We start from the raw sequence: 18,490 nt of genomic DNA on the forward strand, positions 1-18,490 counted from the left end.
ACCTCCAATTGTCTTCCCTCACTTCAGAGACTTCATCATTGTTGGTTGCTTATTATCTTGGCTGTTTTCAGCCCTCAGATCTCAATTCCCATCTGTTCTTCCAGTCATTGGGCTTTCAATACTCTTTTTGCTATTTTAGCTTTTATAATCTTCTGGACTTCTTAGATATATTACTTCAATTGATGTAAACTATTTCCATCCCTGATCTCTGTTCTTGCTTCATTCATGTCCCTAGGGCATCTGACATTGTCACTAAAGCCTTATACTCTTGCTTAATCTCTCCACTTAATTTATTTGTCACATGCTCCCAGCTCTCATTCCAAATTGAAAATACAGCATTTTGCTGTAGCATATCAGAACTGCACTCCTTTATTTCTTACATCTTCGCAAAGGGGGCATCTGTATCTGTATTATTTATATGCAGAAGACATTTTGGTCATGCATGTTGTGTGACTACATAAAACCCGCATTGTTCCGTGCCTCCGCACCACCTCTGAGGGTTCCAGGATTCTGTGCGGCAAAAAAGCACAAGGGAATTTTTTTTAGAGGATCATATTTTCCACTGACAGCTCATTCTGAGCTGAAGTGAGTGTGCACAACAATGACACTTTTAGCTGTGAATCCAAACAAAATTTTTTGTGTAGTAAAAGCCAACCTAACACTAGTATTCAAAGGTCTGCTGCTATACCCACTTCCTTTGGTTAATAATCAGCCCAGCCACATCTACCTCTAAAACCTGCCATTCAGCTCCAGACTTGTGGTTTCTTTGGATTTGGCATAACCTATGTGGCTGCAAAATGCTGAGCACCAGCCTTCACTAGTCTGGAGTTGTCATTAAAACCTACCTAATATATCCTGCAGACAGGAAGCTGAGGGTTCTGTGAAAAGCAGATACATTCTCAGAGAGATCCTGCCACCAGACAGTGCCTTGGAGGAGCCTGGACTGCTTCCTAATGTTCTCCTCCCATTTGCACCAGTGGGCAGAGAATGAACGGCTTTAGTAGGAGAAGATAGAAAGAGTATTCCTTGATGAATAAGGATGAAGTCCCTCATGTGAGTTTTATTTTTCTTCTATTTTTTTTTTTTTTTTTTTTTGGCCCAGAACAGAGCAATAAACAGAACTCATTAATTGTAACATTAATGGTGTCCATTAAGTTTGGGATCAGACATTATCTGTTCAGTTATCAGAATCCCTGAATCCAATGCAAATATTTTACAGAAGAACAGAGAAAGGGATTATAATATTGTCATGGAATTCATTACTTCTTTCCAAGACCTTCCTGCTAGGCTCCACTCATGCTTCCATCTCGCCTCCTGCACTCTCAAAGTGAATGCCCTTTCTTTGCCCATGAAATGAGAGCTGCACCAAAGACAGGATTATTGTACATTTCCATTTCACAAGAGAAGAGCAGACAGCTCAGCATGGCTCACAAGCTGCAGGTTTGTCATTAATTCATCATCAGAGAGAAACTGGTGGCTTTAGCTGGCATTGGTATGGAAACAAACTGAGGAGAAGAACCAGTAGGCCATTTAGTTTGGCAAAAGGTGCCAAACAATCTAGAGGTGTTCTCAATAACTTTCACCCAAAGTGAAATTTTCAGCTATTTTCCCCACTAACACACAACCCAATTTTGGTCCCAATCATACTTGTAATGAGCACATGCACATCTGCTTCATTTTCTCAGTTGGCTTCCTAGCAAATACCTGCACAGTAGGGAAAAAACATGGCCTTTATTGGCACTAATCAAAATGCTTTATTTAATTAGTAAAATGTGTGAAATAATGTCCAGTATTCCAAAGATACTGTGATTCCTGTCAACATTTCTAGAATGTTTATTTTTCCTGATAAATAACTCCTGTGAACAAGGAGTCACATTTCTCTTTTGCTTGATTAGTATAAAATATGTAGAGCATGTAAATATGTAAACCATGTAGAACAAAATCTCTTTATCTCAGTTCCACTAGCACAAGCTGATCAGGAGCTTACTGCAAAGAAAGAATCCATTTAGGATTTCTAGGGGAAGCTAGCTTTCTGTGATGGCTCATATCAAATACAGCAGATACAAATACTCTGCAGTCCTGTTTTACTGCAGCTGGTGTCACCTTCTCTTTTATGTCATGGCAACAATTCCCTCAGTCTTCGTCTTTTTCCTGATTTGTTACTTTTTACCCATACTGAGTGTTTCTGAAAACACATGTCTGAAAGCAAACCCTTAAAAATTTCAGTCACTACAAATCCTAGAAATTGATTCAGCTTCTTAAACAAAAGTATTAAAAATATATTTGAAATAGAAACTTGAGGGGTTAAATAAAATCTAAAAGTAGCAGGCATTTTACCTTACCTTGTGAAAGGTAGCTTCTCCTACCCTCCCCCCAACTCTAGAACTTTCCTGATGGTATAACAAAGGCAAATCCTGAATGGAATAGATCTTTAACCTTCTTTGAAAACCCTAAACATGCTATGCCCTAATTTTGGTCGTGTATGTTCCCTGTTTTCCTTTCAGTCCTCTTCCTAAATTAAAGCTGGGCATTGGGACATCAGATCAGAAAAAGGTTTTCCACCCCCAGGATGGTTGGACACTGGAACAGGCTCCCCACGGAAGCACCAAGCCTGACAGAGCTCAAGAAGCATTTGGACAATGCTCTCAGGCACAGGGTGTGACTCTTGGGGATGGTGCTGTGCAGGGCCAGGATTTGGATTCAATAATCCTGATGAGTCCCCTCTAATTCAGCACATTCCATAGTTCTGTAACCTCCTCCTCTAATACCAAATCTATGCACTTCCAAGAAGTTGATACTTCCTTTTTTTGCTTTTAAAGAACGTTTTGTATCATCATTATTTTAATGAGACTCTTTCTGATGATTACAGAGTATTTTTCTATCACCAGGGCCTATGACTGGTCTTGGAATTCAATATACAATTAAGAAAGAAATTCCAGCCTCCTGAATCGCTAGAATGTCTCAAGATGCTAAGATTCAAAATGCAGAGGTGAAAAATAAATTCTTCTAATTGCAGTAAGATCAGAATTTGGGATTTGTTTATCATAACTTGTTAATCATTCTCACCATAATCCCATTTAAAAATGCACTAAATTTAATGCTAGGATTATACATCATGATCAAAGCTTGTTCTGGGGTGACAATGGGGCACAGACAGACTTCCTAGGTGTAATGAGGCTGAGGGAGGAATAACAATGTCCCTATTCATATACCCAGACCCTGCAGCATCCGAGCCATCTGCTGCTGAAACTGCAGATCTGGACTGAAGAATGCCAGACTGTTTCCCTCTTCTGTTATCCAGACAGCACTCCCCTTCTGACATAACTTGCAGGCACTAGGTCTATGCTCATTGGTTCTGTTAGAATCCCAGAGCAACTTTTTACTGTCAAAAGGCACTTTGCAAGCTCAGAATAACATGCACTGGTAGAATCCTAGCCCTTAAAAGAATATGCCCAAATTGATGAAACTGCAAAAGGAATTGCTTTGTTACCACAAAAGGGATCGGAATCTAGAGTTTTTCTTATAAAGAAATGGCATGGTAGAAGAGAATAGCAGCACAGTTTCTGTAGCACAGAGCATGTGAAATGAAGCTCAGTAAATTGCTCCTGTGAGTGGTTTCGATGACTTCAGTAAATTACTGGTGTAAGAAAATTTTGCACAGTTTGGCTCACAGTTCCAACAAAAATTAATTTGGTTTAAAAGTGATCAGCAACACTTCTGAAACCTCCTGAATGGTCTGGGCTTGAGCCCCAAGAAGCACAAATCACAATGGCCAACTTCTCAAAATGTCACAAAGTTGCTTAACAACTGTCTGTATGGACATTAGTATTGCAGAACATTACAAAACCTGTGCTAGATGAAGAAGGGCTCCTTGTGCAAAGATCACAATTTTACCAACTATTAAAGCTGATGGAATAAACAACATAGAAATTGAGTTTTCCCCCTAGAAAACAACAGCCTCCTTAGTAGTTACTGAAAGTCACTCACAGTCACTCACTGGCTAAACAGGTTTGATTTCTCTGAATATTTTTACTCTCTGCTAACAGCAGCAATTCTTCTGCATTTGGTGGACTTTGTTTCAGAATTGATTTTACTGTCTTTAATAATGAAAAAACCAAATGTTTGCATAAGGTGGGACTGGACTGTGAACAACCCAGCCTAGTGAAAGTTGTCCCTACTCATGGCAAGGGATTTGAAATATATGATCTTCAAGGTTCCTTGCATCTAAAACCAGTCTATGATTCTATATGCTCAAGAACCAGAGCATGTGAAACCAGAGTATGTGAAACACAATTTTTTCTACATTACTTATACATCTTTATATTTACCTGTCCAGTCTGTCCTATTGCATTTTGAGAATTTTTGCTGGAGCTTGCTACAAAAAATAAGAATTAGTATGATAAAAAATTTTAAGTAAATAGAAATTTCTGAAGGACTTTTTCAATTTTGCTTAAATGGAGGCAGGTATACCTGAAATATGCACAAAGTAATTCCATTAAAATCAGGCAGGCATTCCACTTATTAAGGCCACACTACAGCTCCACAAAATGATCTCTCACTAACTGCAGTAAAAAGTTCTCCTTGTCTGGTATACTTGTGATGGCAAAAACATGGCAGAAGAAATTCTGCTGCTTCTTGTTCAAACATCCTTTTTACACAAAACAAACAAACCCCAAAGAAAGTTAGGTCCAGCATGAAGTGAAAAAGAGGGTGTTGCCAGGGAGGGGCACTTCACACAAGCCTTATCACTGGCACACATTAGAATACACCCCACTCCCGCTCTTTATGTGGACTGGAGTCCCCAAATCAGACAGCACAGATGTCTTAATCTGCCACACGTCCATACTGTGCTTGGGCACACACAGGAGGGAACAGAAAGCCATGGTCAATTATTTGACTACTATTAAAACATGATTATGAAGTGGTGTCTGACAGCAAGACTTGGTGCTTTGAAATCTGCTGGTTGGAAACTCCCTGCCAATGGACTGATGTCTTTCTATCAAAAGTGCTGTCAACAAAAAGCATCCAGTTTGTGTCCAGCCTCATTGCTTCCAGCCTGGCTCAAAGCTCACTAGCAGGAAGGCTTGTGAGACAGAAAGGTGTTGCATCTGTTGGTCTGTGTGCCTATTGGATGCTCTGCTGAAGAACGGAGCAGTCCTACAGAGTTTTGACAATTCACTGCAAGGTGCTTGCCCATTCTTGTTTGAGGTGCTGTGAAATGGCCTGGCAGGTGTGGCTGCACCTACTCTCTGCCTAAATAAAGACACATATTGTTAATAACACCCTTTCTCACCCTGGATCATAGCTCCCCTTTTCTGGTTTCTTTTATAAGTTAGACCTCTACAGGCAGGAAAACATGCTGGCTGCTGCTGGGTTTGTTTCTAGCATATGCAGAGGAGGCATAGAAAACAATTGGATACAAATAAAATTTTAAAGGCCTGAAGGATGACTTTGTATAAGAAAGGTTTTAAGGGTTAAAGATATCTAAGTTTTTACAGCCTGGCTTTAATAATATTGAAAATTTTTCTCCTGTTTCTTCTTCTGTTTATGAGACAGAGGTTAATGCAGCTTGTGGTGAACCTTAGGGTAAGCAAGAGTAAATCTTTTTCTTTGACCAAGATGGCTAATGTGTATAAATCCAGGGATGTACATAACTAATACCATTGACTATGTAAAATACTGACCATGATTTTTAGCCAGACACATCCTTTTCCCTTCAAACTCGTGTTTCACACCGTAAATGCAGATATCAGCTTTAAAAATTTTGTAGAAATTGTAAAAATTGCCATTTTGCCATTTTTACCCCAGAAAGTACAGTTAGCTTTCCATTTTTAGCCTCCAGTTATTAAAACCAGATGTGCTTTCTCATTTTTAAAGTGCTAAACTTTAGATCAATGGAAGACAAAACAGTTGTGCCAGAGGTTTTGTACTATGAATGACAGGAGAAAGCAAAAGAGAATGGTCCACTGGTCTCATAGTAAAAAGATGAAAAGGAGAATGAGGAACTCTGTAAGGTTTTTTAAAGGGAGGGAGAAGAGATCTTGAGCAGTGTAAATAATGTCTTCAGCATGTTGTACTGGTCAAGTCTGCACTGCTTGGAAGGGCAGTAAATTTGAAAAGGTTTGAATGCAAAGTGAGGAAGATCACCCACATTAGCCCTGTGTTTATTTTTTTGCTAAGGCACCCGTTCCTAGTGCTGCTGGCTGCAGTGTGCCAGGCTTTACAACTTTTTTGCAAGTTATTCAGAAATGAAACAAGCTGTTTTACAAACACAACTACCTAGCTGTGGTAGCTGTTGGAGACTGGAGATTCAGAGCTTGAAGGGACCTGCAGAGACTATTCAGTGCAACTTTTCACACTGTGCTGGTAATAAGGGTAATTTTGGTAACCTGTTTTTAAAAGTAATCCCCAGTTAGCAAGGCTCCAACACCACTTTGAGTAGTGTGCTTTTCTCTTCTTGCACTCAAAAAGACTCATCTCTAAATTATATAAAATTCATTTCCTTCAAATCGAGGCAATTCCTATTCATCTTTCCTATAGTGGAAAAGAAGTGTGAATAAACTAAAAACGTGCTTACCTTTCAGTTGAGTGTAAGGACAATCAAATCACAGGGAGGATTTGCTGCTGCTCTGACTTCCACACCCACAGCTTCTGCTCATCAGGACTTTCCTGATTTCCACAGAGCTGTCCCTTTTCATTTATTTCTGGTCTCATTTCCAAATCAGAGCCACAACATGTGTCTCTCAAGTTTTGCAATACCATCTCCCCTGTTTCCCAGAAAGCTGGGAAAGCTGCCCTCTCCTCCACGGCTCCATCGTTCCCAGGAGCTGCTCCCTTGCTGGGCAGGCAGGGAACTGCAGGGCTGTGGGCCAAAAAACCCCAATTTGTGAGCCCCTCTGTCAGCCCAGGTACTGCTAAGGCTTCCTTGACACAAGTAATTTGAAGCCCACAGGTAGTTCAGCTCCTAAGTACTCAGCATCTACTCTTCTGGGACTGGCCAGCCAAGGTAGAGGAAAATTTTTCAGCAATCACAAACCTCTTCAAAAGTACAATGACCAACATGAACACCAAATAACAAATATTAAATATTATTTCAAGCACACAAGTTCTGTAAAAGCTCAGAAAAAAAAAATACAACCACTCTGAAAGTGTTTTCAAAAGCAAAGTTATTCACAAAGAGGCTTGCAAACATCAATTAAAAAGCACTGTAAACATTGTTTATATTAATTATTCCTTACAAATATTTGTTATTCTTATTTCCTCTGTATTCAACTAATGCTGTTTATTGCTCAGGGCACTCTTGATCGAATAGCTGAAAAAGCATTTAAGCACTTACAAAATTTCTATTAAATGAAATAAAAACAGATGATGCACATTTAAAAAAAAAAAAAAAAACACTGTGCAGGAAGCAGATTTAGCCAAACTTTCCCACCCTAAATAATATTGCAACACATAAAATTCATACAATTTCCTCATTCTTAAACTCAGAGTAAATGAACAGAAATGAAAAGGATATTGTTATCTATGAAGCTGATGGAAAAAGGGATGAGCTTCCAAATATTCCTTCACATTTTATTTCACAGAAGTAATCTGAAAATCTCTTGAATTTCATGAAGAAATTGCCTTTATTTGTAGAAAACGTCAGCTGGCACCTGAATTTGGAAGCTGACATAGAGTTCTTCACTATTACTAGGTAAACTGATACTAGTTTGAGAAGATTCACATAAAAACAGAATCTGTGCCTTCCTGCTTATTTATAGCTCTCAGGGTAGCTTCATTGCTGTGGGGCTTACACACTGCATGCTTTCAAATACATTTATCTGTGAAGATAAATACAAGCTAAGGACATACTACTGGTCTTGCACTCCAGGACAGGAGCTCAGTCTCAGGAATAAGGGTCACTTGCCAAAGCTCACACAGGAATATTCTGATGGAGCCAGCTCAGACAAACCCCTTGCCTCTCTGCTCCTCTTGCCTGTCCCAAGTTACTGCAGGGTAGCCCTTTGGACCTCAGATTTCCCAGCTCCTGCTCAGCCAGAGCCCCACAGCACTCGCTGGCTGCTGAAGGGACCTGGCACATATTAGTGCTACTCAGTCAGGGGAAGAAACAGGGGCAGAATGACTCTTGATTATTATTAAATTGATTTGAAATTTAAGAATCAGTTAAGCCCAAACCCCTGAATTTTATTGGATGACACTGTCATGCTTCCACTACTTCTTCTACTGAGTAGCACAATGATCAAACAAAGGTTTGCAGTGGTCATCTTTGAATAATCCCTGACTAGGAGTGGGTGGGTGCATCAACTGTGTAATTTAAAATAAACTGTAAATTATAACAATATCTAGACTAGCAAATAAAACAATTCCTAGGAAACTCCTAGGCATTGGAATAGCATCATTTATGCTGGTAAACTAGTTGTGGCCCAAGCCAGATTTTGGAAGCTAAAACCTTCCAGGAGCCATTTCCAATAGGAAATTCACAGGTATACAAGCATAAACAGTGGCCATTCCAGCTAATCTTAACAGTGGTCATGTTCCTGTGCAGGTTTAATTTACTAGAAAATAGTCTAAGTGTGGCATTTTCCCTAAGAAGGACATTTATAACTTCAAGAATGTAACTTTTTTTTCAGGTACAGCTCTTTTGAGAGTGCTGTTCAACTATCTACAGTCGAGAGGGCTTTCCTTCCCTCGCAGAGGGTGATGCAGCAGCTCTCGTGCTGTCACTGCCCTGCTCTCTCAGAGGGCCACTCCTGCTGGCTCTCGGGCACCGAAAGGCTCCGTAAGGACACTCCAGCCTCACCGTAGGGGAGAGGATTGAGTTCCATCGAACCTTCCTGCAAAAGAAACACAAATGCATCATCACCGCTGCAGCGTGGCCCTGAGCCACACAAATGGAAAACCAGTAATGTCAATATAATACTAGTTCTCCTCATGTTTTTCCTTATTATTAAATTGTTTCAGTAACAGAAGATTTTTGTGTATCTGTTTCTATAGTGTTACTGCATTTATTCTTATTAAAAGTTACCTGGTATTTTAGTTTTTATCAATATTAACTCATCACAGATAAGACTGAGATACGTTATTATAGCATAAATTATAAGTAATTATAGGATCTAAAATAATTCAGACAGATAAAACTCACTTGAACATTTCAATTATCATCGCTGATGCAGGATCTTCTATGAAAAAAACCTGCAAACCAGAAACCATTTCTACAAAAATGTGAGTAGATCCTACCCAGGAAGGGAGGTCAGCTGAGATAAATTAAATTTTGATTATAAGCTGCCTAATTTTAAGAATGCCATCCAGTGGTGACAAAAAATCCCCTCCCAGTGGAAAAACAACTACAGTGCAAATGAACATCAGAAATCTGAGTGACAAGTGGAAATCTAAAATTTAATGTTCTATAATATATACATATTATGCACACAGTAACAAATACCCCCCACAAAAAAAAAAAAAATTGGACTTACTTGTGATTTTTTCCATGCATACCAAAAAATAGTGACTATAAGAATACAGAGCAGCACAAGGGCAATGCTGACTCCTGCCACTAGAAGAGTAAAAAGAAAGGGAACCATGACTTTAAGATAAGGCAAAAATTAATACCTACATTTGTGGTGGGTAATTATGCAGCATAAATTAGTTACATGTGGCACTAAAATATAAGTCTTGATTTTTCCTACAAACAAAAATCTCATTCAGATCTGGGTTTATACAGAAATAAGCCAATCATGTCACAAATCATTACAGTATTTTTTTTTTTTTTTGGCAGTGCAAATATGTGCTATCATTAATCTCCAGGGTTTTTTTTTTTTTTTTTTTTTGTGAAAAACAGTTACTGCTGATCACAAAATTAATATTTGTATTACAGATTTTATTAAAAGAAAAAGGCCCAAACTAATAGTAATAAGAAAGCAAATAACTATCATTTATTCTGGTTGAGGGATACTGTCATTACTCAAATCCCAGAGAAATACCATGACTTGCAATTAAGGAGTGTCTTCAAGACTATTATATGAAAACAGAGTTTTTCAGGCTAATGACAAGTCCATACATAGCTTTTGTATTCTATAACCAACTGCAGTAAAAGAAGTTAAAAATTCAAAACTTAGGTAAAGAAAAAATTATTTAAGCAAAAGTACAATATGTTGAAGTTGTCAACTTACCTACTAAAGTTGGCAGACTTCTTTCTGCTAAAAGGGAAATAATAAAAGTTAGAAACTTGAGAAAACTGCACAGCCACATGTAATGAAGCTAAAGCTGGCTTTCCTACCTCAGTATAAGAAGCAGAGAGACTACAGGAGGAGGAAAGAGGGAGGGCAGGTGAAATCCCTGGCACTTCAGCTACTAACACCACCCCAGCAGCTGCTGTGGAGACCACCACCCCCACCCCTCAAAGCCCCACAAAAGTAGGATTTAAGAAAACACCCGTGTTCTGAGCCTGAGCTAGGAAGTGTCAAGCAGCGGTAGCTGTGGTGTTAAGAGCAGAGCTGGGCTTGAAAAAGCCCAGGGGGAATTTCGTGGCATTTGAGACACACGCAGAGGCAGGTGCTGCACAGAGAGGTCTCACAGAAAAAAATCGAGACACTTCACAGGTCTGGGGATATTTTCTGCTGTTATCTTCCTCATTAGTGTTCTTTTCCACTGATCATGGAAAATGACATTTTATATTAAATTATACATTCCCTGCCCCTTTACAGATGATTATTTAGGCTGTGCTATTTGAGATGTCTGAAATACTCTTTGTGCTTCAGCTTCCACCTCTGCAGAAACAGAAACCTGTTTAAATCAGTCACAGGGTTATATTGCTGCTAAATTGGTTTGTGCTTGAAATTCTGAGGACAGTCAGTGGCTGGAAAACAACAGCACAAAAGGGGAACAATGTATTCCCAAGACTCAGATGTGCACACCTGAGGGAAGATCTGACTCAGGATTTGAAGGAAGCAACAATTTAAAAAACAGACCCGAAGCATAATCATCCCGTGGTGGAAGGGCTGTTGTAGGACTTGGTGTATCAAGTTCCTTTAAAGTTGAAATATCTGTTGTCTCTTCACCCTCAGCATTACAAAGGTATCCTAAAATTAAAAACATTTCAATAAATTATTAAATAATTAAATAAATTATTGCTGGAGAAGGCCATATCCTTTACTAATAAGGTTGTTTGATAATTACAGTTATAAGATTCAAATGCTCATAACTTGGACAATCTTGCTTGCTGTTTTACATTTGGAACATTTCTCTCCATCCCTTTACTTTGTGTAAACATTTAAGTTGAAATTGTTAAGATATTTCTCAAAGAAAGTTTGGAAAAACTCCCCTCACTGCCATTTACTCAGCATAAAAAAAAAAATCACAGATATTATTTTCAGCTATTATGTCCTTGCTCTGGAGTAAGAAAATGAAATCCATAAGAGAACAGTAGCAGAGCCTTTACTAGATTTGGGCACTCTGTGAAAATTACCAAGCCCCTTTTCATTTGCTTTTATGGCAGTTGATAGGATAGAGCAGCTCAGCTCAACTGGGATGTTTATTGATATATTCATCCTCGTTCTCACTTTTCCTCTTTTCCTATATGCTTCTCAAATGGGAAGCAACCACACTGATGGAGATGATGATACTCATTTGCTTGCGTTAATTAACAAATATAATTAACATCCCTTCTTTCATATTATTCTCCCCTTCAATTGCAAATTAATGAAAAAGAATTGGGGAGGGGTGAAGGATACTTTTCCTGAACTTTTTGTTAATGACAGGAAGAGAGGAGAACTATACCCTTTTATAAGTTATTGGAGCATTGAGGAGATGCTTTTCACAGCCACAGTTGTGACATAAAAAACAAACCAAAACAAAACCTCTCCTAATGAAGCAGAAGTTCCAGGAGATTCCACATAGACTCTGAAACATTACAGCGGGGCAAAACTCTGCCCTGTGAGATTCTTGGGCACACAAGTTAAAAAAAAAAAATCAGCATCATCAAACATTTAATTCTGGTCTCCCCTGAGATTTGCTATCTACAAATTCCTTCCTAGAATGATAGCATCCCCTCCAGACATAACATCCATCCACAGCTTCTCTGGAAGAGAGCAAACACGTGCACCCAACAGTCCTTCTGGGCCGACGCTGCCTCTCTCTGAGAACCTGCAGCTCTTGTTAGCAATGCATTGAAGTTACTCCAGGCTTAGGAGAGAAACTTGCTTTGTCACTCTGAAGCTTTCCGAGGACTCTGCCAAGCAGAGCACAGCTCAGCAGAGAGAGATGATACACATATTTCCATGGGCTCCTTAGAAGAGGGACAGCAGAAATTCTCAGCCAGGCTTGCTTCAGAACACGTGTGCCCTCGTGATAAGAAGGTCCATTATCCAACCCCCTCCACCTCTTTTCACCTTCTTAAATTCTCCCTCTATTGCTGCCTTTAGAGGTGTAAAAAAGAAAGTGCTTTATGTCTTCCCAACAGATGGAGCCTATTCTTTTTCTTTTTCACAAGGAAACAGTGTTCTGGTGGAAATTTATGAAACTGATACAATTAGTCACAAATTCTAACAGACAAGCATAAATCCCTTTCATTACTGTCTAGTATTACACTAAAATTATGTAAGGTCTCTAATACAACATTCAGTCACAAATTCTGAGTATCAAACATAAATGTTTCCATTAGACAGAACTGATACAAGGGGTCCTGAGCAGTGTAAATGGTGCAGTTGGGAAATTCATGAAACTTGCAGAGGGAGATCCCAGCCATTCTCACTTCTACTCAGAAAATTTATAAAGTCTTTGTGGAGTAGGTGGGAAAGCCTGATGCTTATTGTTAAAAGGCCTGAAAGAATTATTTTTTTTTTGTTTCCTTGCAGCATCACTGAGATACTGCCACTGTACCTATAACCAGCGCAGACAAGTAAAAGGTATGAGCTGTTGATGTTGTCATTTTTCTAGTTTTATTTTGTTTGTTAGAATATTGATCATAACTGATGTTAACATTTATTTTTGTCATTCATTAATGAGCCTAAGATGACTAATGTTGCAACAAGTCTTACCTCTTATACTGGCACATGTGTATTTCTGTACCTACAGCGGATTTCTTTAAAATATAGCCTAAATTATTCTTGAGGTTCTATTATTAGGATTGCCACAGATATTTGCATGGCAACATAACTGTATGCTTTTCAAGCATTAATTTAGTGATAGAGATATAACTAATCATTCATGTAGTACAATATAGAGATATAACTAATCATTCATGTAGTACAATATAATAATGCACAGACAAAACACTTTCAATTATTATACTTACAGATCTAGCCATATGAAGGAACATTCAGAATGTACTTAAGAATATTTTCCAAAAGTAATTGCAAGTATTGAAGAATAAATATTAGCTGAGGAAAAAATATAAAGAAATGTTCACTCACCTGTAAGCAACAGAATGAACACAGGTATTGTCTTAAACATCTTCATTTTTTCTTTTTGTGTCAGCAAGAGGGCAAAAGCACCAGGGAAAAATCCCTGGGTTGCTGTCCTCACAGCAAAGAAGTGCCACCAAAAGCCACAGACCTCAAAAGCCTGCCCCTGCAGTGCTTATCATTCTGCTGTGCTGCTTACTGGCTGAGTCAGAGCAGCTCCTGAAACAGCTGTTGCAAGGGCTGAGATGCCAAATGGGCTCTGTGACTCCAGCAGTTTTGGATCTGCTGAAACAAATTTTCACACTTCACCAAGTGTGCAGCGAGCACAGAAATTACGAGACCGACAGGTGAGCAGCAAGTCCTATTCATATGTGCCAAAGTTCTGAACTGCTCATTTCCTAAAACACCCCAGTTTCGATGAGGATATTCTTGTATGTCACACCTGCAAAGAGACTGTGTAGATCTCAAAGCTCTTGGTAAGCATGGAAAACACATCCAGATGGAAAAGCTGGACCCATGGAAGTGAAATGCCCACAAAAGCCACGCATTTTCTTTGGCACTGATCACAGATCATGACATATTTACAAATATTTAGCACACCATAAAATTAGATATTCAAAGCAAAAGCACTGCAAACCTGTAAAGTGTAATGACTATTCACATAGATAGATATTTAGGATCATTTAAAGAAACAATCCTTCCATAGCTGCTTCCCAAGTCCATCTCAAAACTGATAATGCTCTAGATGGGTTGACAAAGATATGAACTTCATCAGAGGGTATGCCATAGAATATGTCAAATTAACTGCTGATAATTTGAATTTAAAAGAAGTAAATTTGTCAAGAAAAAGGAATTTTCTTGGCAAAATATCATCCTGCCGTCAAAATGTCACCCTCTTTCTCTGCTGAGATGATTTCTTTTGAGATATTCAGCAGTACAACAGGTAGTACTTGTGTCTCCCTGGACCCATGAAAAAGATACCAGATGGACTTCCAGGAGTCACAAGCAAACAGGAAGAACAAACATTTGGGCAAATATCTCCATTCCACAGGACAGCATAATGCTTGCAGCCGTGTGTCATTAACAGCTTTTTTTCAGTGCACACCCTTATCTTTTATTCATAACATTTATCAGGCTACACCAGACTTTTGCAGTGAGAAATGCCAGTACAATATTTTCTGTCTTCCAAGTCCATTGCTAACCAGCATAAGAAACTACTTTAATTATGCATCCTTTTCCTTTCAAAGGCTTTCTCCCAAAGACTGCTTGTGTAACAGACATTTTCATCTCAGACTTTGTTTGAAGACTATCTCCAGTAACAAGTATGTTTTTTCTCTGCCTTCTTACAAACATTTTCACTGGAGTAAGAAATTAGTATCATGATGAATCCTCTGTGTACACAGAAAAAGAATTCATGTGAGAGACAACTATGAAGAACCCATATTCTCAATGGAATACTCTGTAATTCCCTGCCCTGGTTGCCATATTCTGCATTTCTGAAATCTGCTGTCATTGCCATTGCTAGCAAGAATGCCAGAGTGAATCCAGTCTTCTGATTTTACAAAGTGCCACAGCAGCAATAGGTGTACAACAAACAACAGTGATTTATAAAGAAAAGTGGAAGTAGAAGAGAAAATTTAGAAAGACACCTATAAACAGGATTGCTGAAACTGCAAAATTTCGGATTTTGTCAGCCTGGTTCTCCCCAGGGAAGGTGTCCAAATATCTGGAACCCTTTTACAATCTCTCTCAACTCCATATTCTCATTTGCAGTCCTATTCTTGTCCTCACACATCTAAATAGAGGCACTGCAGGGTTTCTGAAGTGACAGCAAATATAATACTTGATAAGTATTTTCAGCCCCTCTGAAATTTGTTGTTCCTTTTCCACCACTGGCATCTGGGAAAGTTGGGTGTTCCCTTCCTTTTAGGAGTGGGATGTGACAGTCACATGCACTCATTTTCATGCTTACACTATTGTACATGGTCGGGAGCTGTGGTATGAACAGAGAACTATGACAGATTAATTAATCATTAATAATAATAATTACATTAAAGCTCTATTATGTTTCATTATCTCCTTGCAAGAGAGATTCTATTTATTTATGAAGTAGCAAGTGACATATATTCTAAGCCAAAAGGTCTTTGTAACAAGATATTTACTCTAAAGTGACTCAAAATCATTGCCCCTGCAGATTCAGTCATATGCACTGTAGCCTACCATTTGTTTTTTGGTCCTCATACATATATAAATGCACACCCACGTTTACAGTTCTTTTTCTAGGCAAGGAGGTACTCCAGGAATATCCCTGCTGAATCTTCCTTGGGAAAGCAGGGCTTGTCCCTCTAAGGAAAGAGCTGCCAGGATCCCTCTCTGGCAGGTTTTCCCAGCCCTAGCTGCCTTTTGTGCACTCCTCTTGTTACACAAAGCCATCACCCACAACTGAGATAACTGAATGGGGCAGATTTCTTGAATCTTTGTGGCTAATGAGCAATGTGGTTGTAACATATGGAAGAAATTTTGTCTAGTCTGATCTGCAGCCACTCACTGGTAGGTTCTCTCTCTGAAATTTATGCAGCGCCTAGCAGATATAGGAAGTGGAGGTAAGTAGTTCATTCCTCTCCCTGCTTACCTTGGCAGAACTACTGACACCACACAAGAAGTTTCAGTATTGTGGACAGCAAGCAATCACTGCTGTCTTCCACCTTATGTTTGAAGAATTTCAAAATTAATCTTATTATCTTTGCCTTTTGAATTAAAAGTAACACATTGGCCTTTCACATTAACTCATTGTCACAGCAGTCTGCATGGGATGTTGTTTAATTTGAAGAAACTGTCGTCTTTGTACTGGGAGCTGCAGACACGTATAACACAAAATTCCTGTCTCAAGCAGCTCTAGTTTCATTTAGGTCTCTCCTGCCAAAACTGTGGATTACCCCTAATGCCTACAGGAGCAAAGGAGATTGAGCTGCACGTTGAACTGAATTATCTCAAAGTTACTGCACAAAGTGATCCCATTTATTGAGGAATGACCTTTCACATTCCTGGTGAAAATCTTACCCCTAAACCAGGGGAAAGCTTGCCCTCTGTAGCAATAACTCTCTTTTTTGTGCTTCCATGTTTGTGTTACAGTAGCAAAGTCCTTCCTTCACAGACTGCAGGTAGTAGTTTGCCTTCAGCACCACATACAACTTGCTGAAGTGAGAGACTGTCAACTATTTATTTTTTCCCATATGAGCATTTCACTCAAGAACTATAAAATGCTTCATCCTCTCTATGTTTTGTAACAGAGAATAACATTGTGCCCCCTGTGTTTTAGTTCTCTTGATCTATTGACCACACATTTTAAGGACAGGCTGACAGCTTGCATGTCAGTTATTTTCAGATATCTGTCTCTGTCAAATTCTGAAATCCCAGGAAAATAAATGAAGTGCAGGATTATAAATACATGTGAAATCAGAGCTGTCATCACTCTCAAGGATTTTCCATTGTGCCTGCTGCACTGTTTTTAAGCTAAGATTTCCCAGATGTTTAGTAGAAATGTTTAGAGAGTAAAGCATTTCATTTTTCTGATGGGTGCAATATTCTTAAATTTAACCTATTCACAATTGGAGGGTTGTACTTTTTTTTTTTTTCCTCCAATTGTATCAGTGGGATAGAATAATAAAACCAAAGTTTAGCAAGTTTACAAAGTTTCTGATGGCCTGAAAGTTGTTTCAAATTATGGCGTACCCTTATTATTTGGAGGAATAAAATATGACAGACCCCCTGAAAGGATTCTGCTCATGTGTGCTTACCCCAGTGCTCAGAGACCAGTACTGGGTCTGTATTGCTCTGAGCCATAGAGGAGGAAAGCAGGAATTATATCCTGATTTAAACTACAAATTTTAATGAAGATTAAAAATTTAAAGCGGGAAATTTTATCTGAAAGGTTTATCTTACCTTGCTAATTGATATAACTGAATACCTCCAAATATCTGGTCAAGTAGGAGGACAGCTATACATTTTAATGGAAGTAAATACAGTTTGAACATACTTAGAAAAGTTTTTATGCTAGTTGAAAATGCTGACTGATCAATTTTCTATGCCACCTAAAGTTGCTCTTTTTAACTTGATTTTTTTCTTTTGTCAAACTGCACTTGAAAGAAAATTGGATCCCAGATGAAAACATAGAATGGTTCTAGAAGTAGTAGATCTTACATGCACAATGAGTCATCTTATGATTTTTACTCTCTTTCTAGCTCAGACTATGATGATTCAGCCACCAAAACAATCTTAAAGGCAGGAAAGACCTACTCTGAATCCTCTGAAGAGGCTGCTGTTGTCAAAAAGGTACTCAGAACCTGTAGGTGCTTGAGCAGTGATGCCTCCAGCACAGCAGTGCTTTGGCTTTCTTTTAAACATGAGCAGGACACTTTTACTACCTGAGTACTAATGCTGCTTGTGTTCCTCAGGCAGTGTGTGCAGCACTTTGGGTCACTACCACCTCACAGATCCTGGCCAGAGGACAGCTGCTGGACAGCCAATGTGATAACAGGGTAAAATTGTTTACCTTAAGAGTATTCTGCTCATGTTTGAATTAAAATGTCAGCTGTTTCCCATACCTTTATTAAAATACAAAGTCTCCTCATTCTGAAGCTTTCTCTACTTTGCATGCAGTCAGCTATTGCAATTTACTGTCTTGTTAAGTTCTAATATAAGCTGCAGAAATCTTAAAAGGTTGCAGCTAGGTGGCTTTTGCTCACGGCCCACAGCCATCAAATGACATCAGGAATGAAGTCATGTAATCGGCTTTGCCACCCAACATACAGATTTTAAGATTGCACTCACATTTCTCTATGTGTAAGAAGATTTTTCATGGTTTATGTTACAGGGAAGACCAGCTTTTGTACACACCTCCTCTTCTTCCCATTCCCACACTCTCTTCTGTCTCTTACACATCCATACACATGATTTTACTCAAGAGTTGTTCAATAACTACAAGGCTGAATTCTTTGACCCTAGGCCATTAGCCCTCTCAGGACAGACCCAATAAACAACTGAAACAGCAAAGAGCTTTAGGCATTTGATGTCTGGAGGAAACATCAGAA

At 38.9% G+C, this 18,490-nt stretch overlaps 1 protein-coding gene across 4 annotated transcripts; it reads right to left on the bottom strand.

Moving 5' to 3' along the window:
• Positions 1–1,058: 1,058 nt before the first annotated feature.
• Positions 1,059–13,640, bottom strand: LOC144246228 (uncharacterized). 4 transcript variants are annotated; one of them, XM_085579190.1, is made up of 5 exons: positions 13,410–13,640; positions 10,914–11,078; positions 10,170–10,193; positions 9,474–9,553; positions 1,059–8,834 (listed from the first exon to the last, which is right to left on the bottom strand). In XM_085579190.1, exons 1-5 carry the CDS (start codon positions 13,453–13,455, stop codon positions 8,721–8,723), a joined length of 429 nt encoding a protein of 142 aa, XP_085435316.1. In that variant the 5' UTR covers positions 13,456–13,640; the 3' UTR covers positions 1,059–8,720. The 4 variants fall into 4 exon arrangements, with proteins under 4 accessions (XP_085435316.1, XP_085435315.1, XP_085435317.1 ...); XM_085579189.1 differs by having other exon boundaries at positions 10,170–10,196; positions 13,410–13,637; XM_085579191.1 differs by having other exon boundaries at positions 10,968–11,078; positions 13,410–13,622.
• Positions 13,641–18,490: the final 4,850 nt, after the last annotated feature.

The sequence above is a fragment of the Lonchura striata genome, chromosome 4, assembly GCF_050655825.1.
Source record: "Lonchura striata isolate lonStrDom1 chromosome 4, ASM5065582v1, whole genome shotgun sequence".
Classification (NCBI taxonomy): Eukaryota; Metazoa; Chordata; class Aves; order Passeriformes; family Estrildidae; genus Lonchura; species Lonchura striata.

Coding starts and splice junctions, on each gene's coding strand:
- LOC144246228 (XM_085579189.1), bottom strand. CDS start 13,455: ATGAAGATGTTTAAGACAATACCTGTGTTCATTCTGTTGCTTACAG. Junction 11,079..13,409: donor GTTCATTCTGTTGCTTACAG/GTGAGTGAACAT, acceptor TTTTAATTTTAG/GATACCTTTGTAATGCTGAG. Junction 10,197..10,913: donor TGAGTCAGATCTTCCCTCAG/GTGTGCACATCT, acceptor TTTCCCTTTTAG/CAGAAAGAAGTCTGCCAACT.